Consider the following 13,782-nt stretch of genomic DNA (forward strand, 5'->3'; position numbering starts at 1 on the left):
CTATAAAAGCTGCTCTGCCAGCTTTAGCTGTGACTGCTGCATATTATGCGCAGGCCTAGCAATGCATGGACTTTGCAGCCGTTTTTGCTCCCAACACAGAACGAATTCGGCATCTGCCAGGTTTGTTCTCGCAGTCATGCAGCTTGGACCACGCTGACGCCTTTTTGTACACCCCACTCCACCACATTGAAATGCGACATATCAGAAAGATTCTTGCGTTTCATGGCGACACGGTTCACCTCTTCCTGGTTGCATTCAAGGCCTTGTGTTTAGCTTTAGTGGCCTAAATATATTGTTAGCTAAATATGTTGTTGCTAGCTACGTAGCAATATGTTCCTTAACTTTGCTTCATCACGTCCATAGCCGTACATGAAGTGTGTCTTTTGTGGGGCCGAAGCATACAGTTATTTGAAGACATACTAAAGCGAAGGTTTAGCTAGTGCGACAGAGGATACAAGCAATTCATGATTCAAGAAGCAAACAATATGTGCGACACGTTGCATTTCTCGCACTATACAGTCGTCTGCAATCACAGGAAAGCCGATGGGACACGTTAGAAATAGCACTTAGATGCAGGCGTTACTTGGTAACATTAATTTGACCCAGACTGATAGAGAGGATGAAGTGACTGTCACGTGAAGGTCAATAGAAATTTATGCTAAACACGTTCCTTTCTCTCCTTCTGCAGGGGGGGGATGAGGGGGGGACCCTGTAAGCTGGCTTTAATAGCAGTTTTCTCTGATAGCCTCCTCATTAAGACCTCTATAACTGCATAGACTGTAGCTTAAAATAAAAACATTCAATGGAGCCACTGGTACATTTACAGCACCAGGCACAGTTGAAGTGCAGTGCTGTAAACCTATATCGAACTTCAGCGAATTCTTCGTCGCATTAATCTGTAACTCCTTCGTGATATCCCTTCTTTTCCTTCGGTAAATGCCGCTGCGATATCAGAACCTTAAGGTAACCACATATTTCAAGCGGCGCATAGCTATTGGTGTACTAAAGAAGTTAAAATTTAGTTAAATTTTTCTAGATGTTAAAATGATGCTACAATGCTTTATAGTGCATTCTGTTTTTCTCTGCTTTCCCGCTGTTGCATGTACGAACGGTTACTCGTGTATGGCTGAGTGACGTTACATGTGTTAGCATCTCTTTCATTTCTCCATTCACTGCTCTAAATGCATTTCTATATTTTGTATGAACAAATGCGTAAAAAGAAAAAACATGTCTGCGCTTGTGTGGTCTTGGCTAGATCAATTCATGTTGTCTACAGTCTGTCAGCTCTGCCTTTCAAGCACAACAAGGCTTTGGCAGGCCAATTTTTGTATTGCATTGTTGCTGTTCCAAAATGTTGAAAAAGTATTATTATTAGGACCATTACGGAAGCCACTAGAACATTCGTGGTAAAGACAAGATAATTAAGAAGTACTGTACCTCACCAGCAGATCAGAAAAATCAGCACAGCACTTCTTGGGCAAAAGTTCGCTGATGCACACAACTAAATTAAAACATAAACAAGGTTTCCAGATAATTACCGCTACATGCAGAAGCTAACCCAGCAAGGCTGATATACAGATTAACTGTTTTAACTGCTGGGCTAGTTTGCCAAAGACCCATGGCTTAGCTGAAATATCTAAGAAGTTCTGTACGGATGACAAAAAAAATATGTTAATGCAGAAATGTGAATCTATCTGTACGAAGAATGCTCAATCCTTGCGTGGGATGCAAAGTACAAACTGAATACCATGAGCATGCAATCTTTAGGCACATTACAACCTAGTGTCTAAAAGAGCAGACACCAAATTTAAAACTCTAGATGGGGCGTTTGATTGCTTGGTATGAATGAGCTACTTTAGCGAAGTATGAATGGCGTGCATTAAGTAGGAGTTATTCTGTTTCAAGGGGAAAGGGCATCCAAAGGCTCAGCAGCGCGTTCCTGGTCATGAGACAGCAACAATATTTTGACGTGTTCAGCGAGCTCCTAGGCCGTGCCTCAAGCGCCGAGTGACAATAAGCTAGCAGCAATGACGTCGAGGGTTTTAGAGTTGTCATTGTCATGTCTACAGCTGGTTGCCGGGCAACGGCTTCACTTGCTTTGTTCGTGTGGCGCGTTCATGTGAATTCTGTGTTTTCGTTGTGCCACTTAGGGCGAGTTGTCGTGGAGTTGTAAGCGCGAATGTGATTACGTAAAGCTACGGTCAAAGTGAGCAAGTAACACACACGCAGTGTTCATGTCTCTTACCAGCCAGTGAGGTTCAAGTGTGCGTCTCCAGCTGCGTCGGCGCTGCTTGATCCGGCGTCGATTTCGAAACCATCGCTCAGAAGAGGATTGAACCGAAAATAATTCACCATGCTGCAAATCACCATGATTCATATTCCTCAGTGTTTTTATCGTCGCTTGTGTACGGTGATAACAGCGGGAATGACACTGGGGTGGCTAAGACATGCCGATACACATGCGTGCCTAGCAGACGAAATGCCAACTGAAACTCGCATTACCATTTCATGTAGCTACCTGATAAGATAGGACATGGCCACGGGAGTTGGCTGCTTGGCAGTGCGGAAAATTGGCGGGCTTTGCATCCGTTTTGAATTAGACACAATACTGGTCATACTAATTGATATTGCATATATTAATTCATCCCTTTGTTGCATTATTAGTACGGAAGTGTTACTAGGGGATGGATAACCCTGCATTTGCGCAAAGAACGCAACGTGCGTCAAGTTGATGTCACTGCTCCTTTGAGCCTCATCTGCAAGAACTTCTCTTTTAAGCCCCATCTGCAAGAACATGCTGCGACTGGCAGAACTTATGTTTATTATTTAACCATATGGTGTAGTAGCGCAAATTCGACGGGGACGAAAAGGACAAGAAAACACGACACTCGCTACTTGTCCTTTTCGTCCCCGTCGAATTTGCGCTACTACACCATATGGTTAAATGATGTCTCACCAACTAGCCCAGCTCTCAACCTTATGTTTATTAAATAAAGGTTTATTTTGATTACCACTATAATGTTCTTTACCTACGAGGTGCAGCCATTGAACAACATCTTACAGCACCCATTGCACAATACACAGTAGTTAGAAGATATTAATACAATTAGCACAGATAGAACAAAACAAATAAATATAAAAAATTTGCAAAACATTAATTCGCTTAATAATTACATCATGTCCTTCAGCTCTGTCCCAAGTGCGACAATCTTCTCTCTCAAAAGCTTTGCTTGGTATCGTTCCATGCACTGTTTCACATATTCTGCGTACTCTTGCTTGCCAGGAGGAAGAAGATCAACAAGCTGCTCCGGCGTCAGCGCTTGGCTCAGGTAAGACAGCGCACCATCCATGATGCTTTTGTAAATGCCCACTTTCTTTTTCTTGCTAGCCGCTTGCAGCTTCATGCTCACAGATGTGTACAGGGAGACCCACTCCCCACTGTCTTCTGGGAACTTGTGCATCATGAATTCCAATACTGCCGCCGGATACGAATTGAGGAGCAGCGCAAGTGCCTTGGCGGGAGGCAAGCAAAGGACCTTGAGAGACACATAGTTCTCAGACTCTAAGAGCGATGACTGTTCTAGAAGCTCGAGAACTTGCGGTCGGAGCGAGGCAGGCAGCAGGTCTGAGCACAGGAGTGACTGCATCCGCAGCAGCTCGTCCCAACAGTTGGAACAGATGCAGCACTCAGCGAGGTTTATTGTGGTCGAGTACTGGTTGCAGGTCTTCGTGACTGTCCGCCCCAAGAATGGGGGCAGTTCCAGAAGCCAAGATGCTCGGTTCCCAAACAGGGTGGCTGGCTTCGTGTGAACTAGCTGCACCGGCGTCTGCTGGGGACTTCCTGAACCACTGTAGGGTGCCATTTTGCCCACGTAGGCCCTGATGAGTGTCATGAGGAGGTGAGGATATGCCTGGGCATTGGTACGCTTGCTTGAAAGCATAGCTTCCAAGAACTCTCTCAGCATCGGGACACAGTGGGGCTCAGCCTGAGGGCTTGCAGAGTGCTGGAGGATCAGGACAATCTGCTCCGGTGCCATGGTTCCGTTGTTCTTCAGGTGCACCAGCATGGAAAAGTAAACATCGGGCCTGGCAGCCTTGATGAGCTCGCCCAGTGGCGTGAGGACCTGGTTCCTGTGCACAAGCTCGTGCATTTCCAAAAGCACGGGCATCAGGAACTCCTTGGAAAGAGTCTTCAGCATGGCTTTACTTGCCTCAGCATTCCTACTTTGGAGCAGCAACTGCACACATGCCAAGCTGTCCGCAGCTTGGCCCTGACTTTGTCGCCTGTCAAACAAATTTCTCTTCAACAGGGTCAGTGCTTTCTCTGACCTGAAGGCCACAAATGACGTACACAGGACAAGCTTGTGCAAGTATTCTGGACACACTTCCGAGAATATTTCGAGTATAGTGTCTGCTAGGGTGGGCGACATGGACACCAACTTCTTGGTTGACACTACAGCGGATTGCTCACAAACCATTCTGGTGTACTGCGCAACAGTCTTATCCAAGTGAGCTTTGTTTACAAGGCCTTTGAAAAAGAGTATTCTATTAACGATTGTTTCAATACACTCCTCCGACAAGCTGTAAAACAATGCAGCGCTCTCTCTTTCAGCAGATAAATCACTTTTCAGGAAAGTGTCCCCTAGAATGCAGCACGCATCAGAGTACACTGAAAGCAATTCGGAACTGCAGGAATACCGGCCCTTGAGTGCGATGCTGAGATTTAGAAGGCGGAACCCGTGCCTTACAGCATTTATGTACGACAGCAGGTCATCATCTTTGCGCATGCTTGCAGCCTCTTTGAGATCTAAAAAGAACTGATCCACGGAAGGTTTCATTAGAGAATACAGTGTGCAAGACGGCTCCATTGCCTCCTGACTCGCTACTGTGCTGTCACCTGCGGCCGAAGCCATGACTACATGCTGGTCTGACATGAGTAATGTCTTCAGACCTAGGAATGGTCGTAAGCCAACCATCACTGTCGGTTTTCCCGGCGGGGTTCTGCGTGCATCAACAAGTTCTTTCGACTCATACAAAATGGGAACAGTGTAGGTTTCCAGCCCCGCAGGGGTTAGTGCGTGGAGAAAGAATGTGTCAACCGCTACACTCTTTGCTTCCTTGGAGTACCTGTAGATGCTCACAAGCTGTGGAACGTCACTCAACCTGTACAGATAGCCACGCTTTCCCGATGAGACCAGGCAGGCCAATGTTTTCAGCTTTGTGAAAATTCTGGAATGAAGGACAAACGAAGCAGTCTTTGGGGCATTTGACATAGCTTCTGTGAGAGGGTGCGCCATGCTGTCATTGACATAATATGGCATCCAATGGAACGCCATCACAGTTCCACTGTCTTTGTTGAAATACCTGTATAGTAACACAATGGTAGAGACTTCGTGCGAGGAAACGAGGTCGGTATCGGGATCAACAGTGATGGCAACCTTGCAAATGTCCGGGGGATTTACCCTGGGCCCAAGGACAATCACGTCCGAGTCCTCCAAATCTTTTTTGCGAATCTTGCCCGCTGGCTTGAGGGTGAGTTCTACTGGAAAGCACGAAGGATGCAGGACAGTTTTCAATTCCTGCTCCCAACTCGCGTTAACCCACTCTGTAGATTCGTCGGATTCAAATCTCAACTGGACGTAGTTTGGGTCGTCCAGAATGGTGTCACCTTCTGGAATGTTCATCGCCACCTGCTTCTTCTTTTGGCTGCCAGTAGTCGTGGCTTCTGGGGTGTCTGAGCTTTTAATTGCTTCGGACTCCTGCCTAATCTGGATGACGAGGACCTCGCTGTTGGAACAACAGGCTACGTGATCCTCGCACACGTGAACGCTGTTCAGCTCAAAGCCAATCTCAAGCTGCATCAGCCGTTCAAAGTCGTTGTACATCTGTTTCTTTGACTTGTCGTATGCAGTCTTGAGAACAAACACGCTGACGGTACGGCCGGCTGCAACAAGAGTCGTGCCCGACTGACGGCAACAAGCCACGCAAGACAGACCGTGCCTCTTCGCCGGCAATTCGACTATTTCTAGGCGCCTACCAGCAGCACTGTCGTTGCTCTCCGGTTCGGATCCAGCCTCCCTCATTTTTGGGACCTGGTTGCAAGGCTCGACCCACCAGTTGAAGTATGCACGCACGTGAAACACGTCCACGGACCGCGTCATTGTTTTCTCCAAAGACAAGACAAAGTTGGCCCCTTCGCAGTAGTCAATCATTACGGCCTGGTCGGTGGTCGGGAACGCAAATAGCAGCAATCCTTTCGAGTTGAGATCGCGAACCTCCACGCTCATCCTGAATGTGGCGATGAGGAGTTTGTCCCGAGCCGCGCACATGGCTGCGATGTCCCTGTCCTGGGTGACGAACACGTCTTGGGAAACGAAATTGTGGCAGGCTAGCAAACGCCAGTTTGCGCTCTCCGTGGCGGCCGCCGGTTGCGCTTTTCCTGCGTTCGACATGATCACAACAGAACTTTCAGTTCTCGGTCGACAGCTCGTCGTCTCCGTTGGCCTTCGCTTGTTGCGCAGGATGCACGATTCCTGAAGCGACGTCGTAGAAGACTACACTTGTGTCGCCGTCCTGCAGAGCGAGAGTAACTTTCGGTACACTCGGGAGACAAGATAGGATGCTCTCAATGGCTTCGAAGTCGAGCGCGAGATTAACGGAGATGGGCACTAGGAGCATGGCTTCGGCGTCCTTGCTTCGCTTGCCCGTCAGGTAGTGCGTGTTGCACTTCTCGCAGATCTTTGACTCGACTTCCCACCAATCGCTTGACTCGCTCAGGTGCCTGAAGATGTTGCTGGCGATACGCACTTGAACTTCTGAACTGCACATCTCAACACGGCTTGTTGCTATGCGTTTGGCGTTCGTTCGCTTGTCGCTTCTTTGCAGACCCTGGGAGCGGTTTTCGCCGCAGCACTTACAGCATACTGCATAACTGTAGCCGCAGTTTACAAAAGTCACATAGCCACTTTAGAGTAATAAATAAGCTTTTTAACGTACGTATACACTCTGTTTTATTTAAATATTTTTTTAAATTCTACTTGTTGTTTATTAGATAGCAGTGAGAGTGTATATAAATGCAGTGATGCGGAACCGCAGTGGCCCAAAAAAACAGGCTTACTCAGTAGCCCGCCATTGTTGTTGGTCGTTGTGGTAGTTGTAGATCGTTCGGTTAGTTCAGTCGGGTGCACGAGAACAACTAAGTGTTTATATCGACGTTTTCTGCCCCATAGATGATCGAAAACATGGGAATCGCTTCGCGTCTTCAGCAGCGCCGCATTATCGGCTTTTCACCATCTCATCCTAATCTCATTTCATTCCCGATACCATTCTAGATAAGTAGGCGTCCTTTGCTAGTGGGTTCGCGCGGTGCTCTTGTAACGGCACTTTCACTCATCTCCGCTCATTCTCGCTCGTTCCTATGGTTCCAATCGCTTTAAAACTCTTGTCTTTCGAGCTGAGCTGAGCAGCGCTGCAGATGTCCTCATAAAGATGGAGCCGTTTACATCTTGAAAAGAGCCCCTTCTTTACCAGCGCATCTTGCAGTGTCTGTCTTCGTCGGCGCCTCACGATGGATAACTTCTCCGAGTGGTACGATTCCGCTGTAGCCGCCGCCGGCTCCGAGGAAGTAGCGCCAGCCTCACCCCTGTCCATGCAAATGTCCAATCGGACGATAGACGAAGGGTTGGACTTTGGGCATGGCGACGGTGCGAGCGCTGAGTCGAGAACGTCGATGGCGGCAAAGCGCATGGCCGACGGAGCTGCTGGCTGTGGGGGCAGCGAGCAATCTCCCCCCACGAAGCAGCCGCGCTTCGACGGCTTGTCTTCTTCGTCCTCCTCCGATAACGCGCACGCTTGCAGCGGCGACTTGCCGTCGACGTCTCTGCTGGGGGACGACGCGTACTTCCAGGACGATGACATGGTCGACAGCTTCGGCGATCAAAGTCGCAGCGAGCGTACAAGCGGTAACGATGCGGTTACGCGGACGGCAGATCAGCAGCAGGGAAGCAACACCGACCGGCCGGCCGCCGTGATGAGCGTCGACAGTTTGGACGATGTGGGTCGTGGCGACGAGGAAGACGTCGAGGACGAAGACAGCCCGAACAACGGCTGCAACGGTGGTCCCGGCGAAGAAGAGGAGATAAGTGACAGCGACATCTCGGACAACGAGATCGAAGCCATGCTCGAGGCGGGCATGCACTCGCCCGGCAAGCCAGGGGTCGACGATGACGTCGCGCATGAGGTCAAGGAGAAGGTGATCCTAAAAGGTGAGAAGGGAAGCTCTTCATTAACCTGAAAAATGTTTCGTTCGCCCTAATGAAAAAACAACAGATAATAAAGCCAAGGAATACGTAGAGGACGTTAATTGTACCTTTGTATGTAATCGTAGTAATTACAATATAAGTGCTAAAGAAGCAAAGTTGTTGAAAAGACAACTTGCAAACAGCAGTCCAAACTTGCAACTTTTGGTTAGAACGCTCAATGCTCTTTCAACTGAGCTACGGCAGCAGTCATTCTCCTGTGCATTTTAATGGGTATTTATGTTCACACGAATATGGGAGTGTTAGCGCTGCTTGCCGCCATAACGGCGAGCGTGGAGGATGCAGGATTATGGTGGAAGAGGGGCTTTGTGTCTGGGGCTCTGGTTATGCTGTCCTCATTGGCTATTGCCACATGCAGCTACTACATTTTGAACTACAGATCCACCCATTGTACCTCCAACACTTTCAAGGGTGCACAGCATGCATTGAATCATGTAGACAGCTATAAACTTGAAAGATTAACGGTGGGAGGATTGAGAGAGGCGGGTGGCAAAGACAAAGCTTCTCTCTCACTGTAGTGAACTTTGAAAGAAACAGTCTTTTCCTTTCTCGCTGTTGATGAAATTGAAGTAAGCGAATATGCGCCACAAGGACCAAGGTCGACAGACATGCGAAACTTGTAGCAATGTTGGCAAGCTTGAAATCTGCACGTGGCTATCTCCTGTACCTTTTCTTTCTTGACAGTGCGTGGACATGACCACTTCGAAGTACTACCAGAAGGTTGGATCCAGGTCACACACAATAGTGGGATGCCTATCTACCTCCACAGGCAGTCCAGAGTGTGCACGCTGGCCAAGCCGTACTTCCTCGGTCCTGGCAGCATTCGGGTGAGGCCACCATTTAGGTTGCGAGGTGCTTAAATAGACACACAACAATATTTTATGGTACCTGTTTCCTTTCGAGCAACAGAAAGCTTACCAGTAACAAAGAAAATGCCAAGAAACAATTATAATAAACATTTTCCAATTTGTGCTGACTATGAAGTCGTATCCACAAAAAGGAATATTGTTTACAGTAAGAGGTGAGCACGAGAGCAATTCTTGTTGGTTTGGGCGGTGTGCTGTGCATGCATGCATTGTGCACAAATGTGCCACTACTCCACATATTTCACGAGTTGCTGTGCATGCAGCACTACTTGAGCGTGCAACATTTTTTTTTACCTCATAAGCAGCACAAAATTGAGCAGGGAAGGATGAAAATACCATAAAATTTCGAGCAAGCCCCCCCCCCCCCCCTGTAGGTGGTGCTAATGACCGCAGTGAAGGGGAGGGGGCGCTTGTACGGAAGTGCTGCAAAATTCAAGATGGCGGCCGGTCGATTTTCATTTTTTTTTTCCTAAACAATGATAAAGGCTTTTTACAATAACATACAGAGTGAACAAAAGCTTTATTGGGAAATTTTCTATGATTGTTTATTGACTTTCAAATCTATCAAAGGACCCGTTAGAGTCTACGTCAAACAACAGGCTGTAGCATTCAGCCTGCACTTCCTCGGAATTGTCGAAACAAATGTCGCCAACGCTGAACAACTGGCCGTGTTGAAGGGCCTCCTCCGATCCGTCCAGTGCATTCGATATTCCGCAGCCCTTGAAACTCTGAATAATGGTCGTACTCTGCTACAGCGTCCCATGCTGCGGCCACAAATTCAGTACGTCCTGACGCGAGCGTTTCGGAGTTCTTTTTGCTATGTGCATGAACTCCTCCCAGCTCCTTCGAAGGCTGGCTTTGAAAGACCAGTTCCTGTACACGTCGGCTGGCTGCAATAGACTTGTGCATCCAGCCGGCACATATGCAGTGTCCGTATCTCGCTCCTCCGCGGCATTCTTTCCTGCCCGCGTTTTGTGAATAGGAGCTTGGTCTAATACCAACCGCCTCACGTCGTAGGTGTTTGGGACCCCACACCCGTGACAGCCACTCCTGAAATTTTTCGGATGCCGTCCACCCGTTCTTCGATGCTGTCTCATGGACATTCACTATAAGAAAAAATAATAATATAGCGTGATCTTGCTACTCCCCACTAAAAAGGGGAAAAAAAAGAAATAGAAACCCACCTGGTACACGGATTTCCGTGAAAGCTTTCGTTGGAATCCTGCCGCTCGGCTCCTTCAAAATAACGAATGCCAGAAGTTTGTGGCCTAACGCGCAGGCAGTGAGCGCGACTGTAAATCCTCGCCTTGCACATCCAGTATTGGCGATCCGGACAGAACTTTCCCCGATAATGTTGTTTGTTCGAGATGCCGGGCAGTCCATGCAGACCATTGTCTGGTCCATGTTGGCCATATTAAAAGGCGTGTAGTCGTGCATCAATCGCAGCTTGTTCACGAACAACCGAAAGGCACGTGCCGCTTCTGTGTAGTCGTACGGCGTCTTCTGGCTTTCATTCGTTGCCTGTCGCATGGAGATGCTGAAATGCTTCTTACACCTGGCAATACAATGGTCCGACGCCACGAAGTTTTCGAGCGGCAGGCACCTGGCTACGCACACAGCCTCTTCCGCAAACAACCTGTTGCTAACAGCGCGCCCGGCACTGCGCTCACTTTCAAAAACCTCGAAGAGGGCATCGTCTACTTTCTCGCTTAATACGGGAGCACCGTTGCTCAACTTGCGTCGTGACTTCGACTTGCCGAAGTTTTGTTGCAGCAAAGCTACATATTTGCTGTCCCACTCATGAATCCTCCTGCGATCGATGTTAAAGTGCCGCGAGGTGGCGTGCGCATTGCTTCAACCTTGGCGATGCTACTGAACCACCTCAATTTTCTTCGCAACAATGTAAGAATGCATCGACGACATCGTGCAGCAAAGTCGACCACGAGGAACAACGAACAAATACCGACTGGCTACATTAACGCAACGAACATACGCCAAGCCTAACGGCTATCGCTAGATCCAGTAATAGCTAGAGACGGAGCAAGGGCGCCAGTTTTGATAGGGGGCGCTTGCTGGGAAGTGGGTGGCAAATTCAAATTCCCAAAACTAGGAGAGGGGCGCTTGCTTAGGTGGAGGCACTTGCTCGGAATCTCACGGTATACATATTCTCATTTTGACCTCCAATTATGGTGTGTATGAAAGCATCAGACTATGTTCAGAGGGTGTCCACTGTTGAAGGGAACACCGGAGTGCTTATCGCCTGCTCGGCACCATCGCCGGCCAGCTGCAGCTACTAGTTTCGTGCAGGAGGAGTGAGCAATGTGGGCGGCGCTCATTTGTCGTCCGCTACAGTTCCAGCCACGCTCCGGATCGCCGCGAAGCCAACCATCCCCGTGCTTTGAAATTTTTTTGCAGGCTGCATGGTTACGCTCGGATGGTAAGCTGCGGCAAAACTGAAAGGAAATTTGATTATGTAAAGTTCTACCTCATAGATAATTTCGGAGGTTTAAAGAAGCATCACTTCTGCTTTACAAACTCCTTTTTCTTGCATAGCTATAATAAGGAATATTTTTCCTTGTGGAGTTCATATTTCATTTGCACTAATGCGGATTCGAGCTGCTGCAGTGGGTACATTGAAGAAAGAATCTACAAGCGCCCTTTAACTGGCACCACCAGACTGCTTTTTCGAAGCGGGCAATTGCTTATCTAACAAGGAGGTGAACGAAAGACGGCGATCCGTCTGATGTGTCGGATGACATTTATCTGATTATAGAGCATTCCCATCATTTTCATTCTTGCTCAAAGGAAAGCGACTGTTTTCAAAATTTTGAAACTTCGGCCCCTCTTCGCGATGAGCTGAAGCGCGGCCGCAGCAGACGACAAACGAGCGCTGCCTACAGCGCTCACTGCTCCTGCACACAACTAGTTGCTGCAGCAGGCCGGCGGTGGTGCCAAGCAGACGACAGGCGCTCCAGTGTTCCCTTTAACAGTGGGCCCCTTTGAATAGGAGAGTGAACCACTCCATATTCCAGCGTAAAGTAGTCGGCAGTGTGACTTATCAGTTTTTGTAACCTTTTAAATGCCACTTAAAAATTTAAGTCCTACTCGCATAACGAAAAGAATGCTTGAATCTGTTACTGCAGTTCAGGGTCTTTTCATTTCAACCAGGAGCAAATTCCATGTGCCGGCCAGTTGTCGGTTTCTTTGAGGGAGTGCAATCATTGCTAGATAGAATCCATAGTGGAATTAAGAGCACGGAAGCAAACAAGATACAAGAGACAGAATTACTCAAACAAGCGCTCACTTCAAACTAATGTTTATTCACAGAAACTGGCCAGATTTTATTCTTCACCGAATACGGACATGCATGCTTGAAACAACAATCTTAAAACTGAAATACAGCTATCACGTGACAGTTAAAAAAAATATTCAAAAAATATTCAAAACAAATATTGTGACAGTGCTGCACGGAACGCAAAGCACTGTCGCAGCGGAAGCTCGAAGAGCGGCTTTTCAGAGCCTTTTCTCAACACTCTTTGAGAAACTGCTACAAGCACACTTGCTGGGCTTTAAAATGCTTTTACGCCATTAATAATCATGATTTTTGTGTACTAGGCTGGCATTCACTGTATTATCCATCATTCTTCGGAAAAGCGTGGTGTCCCCTACGCACTTGCTAAGAGTATTGAGCAATTATTTTATACAGTGACTGATGAGGATGAAGAATTATGCCTCAGGTGGGTATGCTCAGGTGGGTATGCACCACAGGTGAACAAGAACAAGCTTTTGTAACAGGTTGGATCATTGGACGACCCACTTTTTACGCAATTCGTATTCTGTTATGCCTCGGTCTTCCTTTGATGTTCTAAAATGCTTTACTACTCACATTAGCACGATTCCTTTCCAGTCGTCAAGTCTGCCTAAGGCCAGTTTTTAAATGTGTTTCCGGCGTGGCTCATTGGTAGAACACTGGGCTAGCATGCAGCGTACCCAGGTTCGAATGCCATTGTGTCCTTGGTGTCTTTTATTCACCGAGTTATTTTTTTCTCTTATTTGTTGAGATATCAGTTACGCGCACCGGCCACGGCGTATAACTGCGGTGCCGCACGTGACCTGTGTTCTGATCTCATAACAGCTTTCGCTGTAAAACACCCCTGCACCTGTCAATGTGCAGGAGTCATCTAGCTGTTGAAATGTAGACTGGTAGTTGAGTAGTAGTAAAGAGTTCACTACTGATAACTCAAGAGTATTGCCTTTGACCACTAATTGTGTGGCCTCAAATGTCAGGCGTACAAGCTAAAATCATGCTGATATTACGGTTGCTGGCTGTGGAAGGGGGCAGTTAAGTGCACAGGCTTTCGCATCAAACAGTAATTGATATTCCTAAGTCATTGGTGTCTGTGGGCTGGCATGCCTATCGTAACTTCATCACTTCTAGGAAATGTGGGGGCCCAGAGAAGCCACAGAAGGGTGTCCTGTGGCTTCACAAGAGGTGCTGGTTTCCCTACATCGTGGGGGGGGGGGGGGGGGACAAACATTTGGTTTGTGCATTTGCGTCAGGAGCTAGCGATTTGCACTGGTATTCTGTGTTTGGCAAG

General features: G+C 47.8%; 2 protein-coding genes across 2 annotated transcripts in view; one reads left to right on the forward strand and one right to left on the reverse strand.

Moving 5' to 3' along the window:
• Positions 1-2,977: 2,977 nt before the first annotated feature.
• LOC119172457 (BLOC-2 complex member HPS3) lies at positions 2,978-6,452 on the reverse strand. The gene has a single exon (XM_037423572.2). The coding sequence runs from the start codon at positions 6,450-6,452 to the stop codon at positions 3,171-3,173; it is 3,282 nt and encodes a 1,093-aa protein (XP_037279469.2). The 3' UTR covers positions 2,978-3,170.
• Positions 6,453-7,215: 763 nt separating this feature from the next.
• Positions 7,216-13,782, forward strand: part of pasha (microprocessor complex subunit partner of drosha) — a 39,848-nt gene continuing 33,281 nt past the window's right edge. The window contains exons 1-2 of the mRNA XM_037423594.2: positions 7,216-8,264; positions 9,003-9,145. Coding sequence (XP_037279491.2) covers positions 7,568-8,264; positions 9,003-9,145 — 840 coding nt within the window. The 5' untranslated portion in view covers positions 7,216-7,567. The remainder of the gene's footprint in view (positions 8,265-9,002; positions 9,146-13,782) is intronic.

The sequence above is a fragment of the Rhipicephalus microplus genome, chromosome 3 (genome assembly GCF_043290135.1).
Source record: "Rhipicephalus microplus isolate Deutch F79 chromosome 3, USDA_Rmic, whole genome shotgun sequence".
Classification (NCBI taxonomy): Eukaryota; Metazoa; Arthropoda; class Arachnida; order Ixodida; family Ixodidae; genus Rhipicephalus; species Rhipicephalus microplus.

Excerpts from the sequence above, each read along its gene's own strand:
- LOC119172457 (XM_037423572.2), bottom strand. The coding sequence starts at position 6,452 with ATGTCGAACGCAGGAAAAGCGCAACCGGCGGCCGCCACGGAGAGCGCA.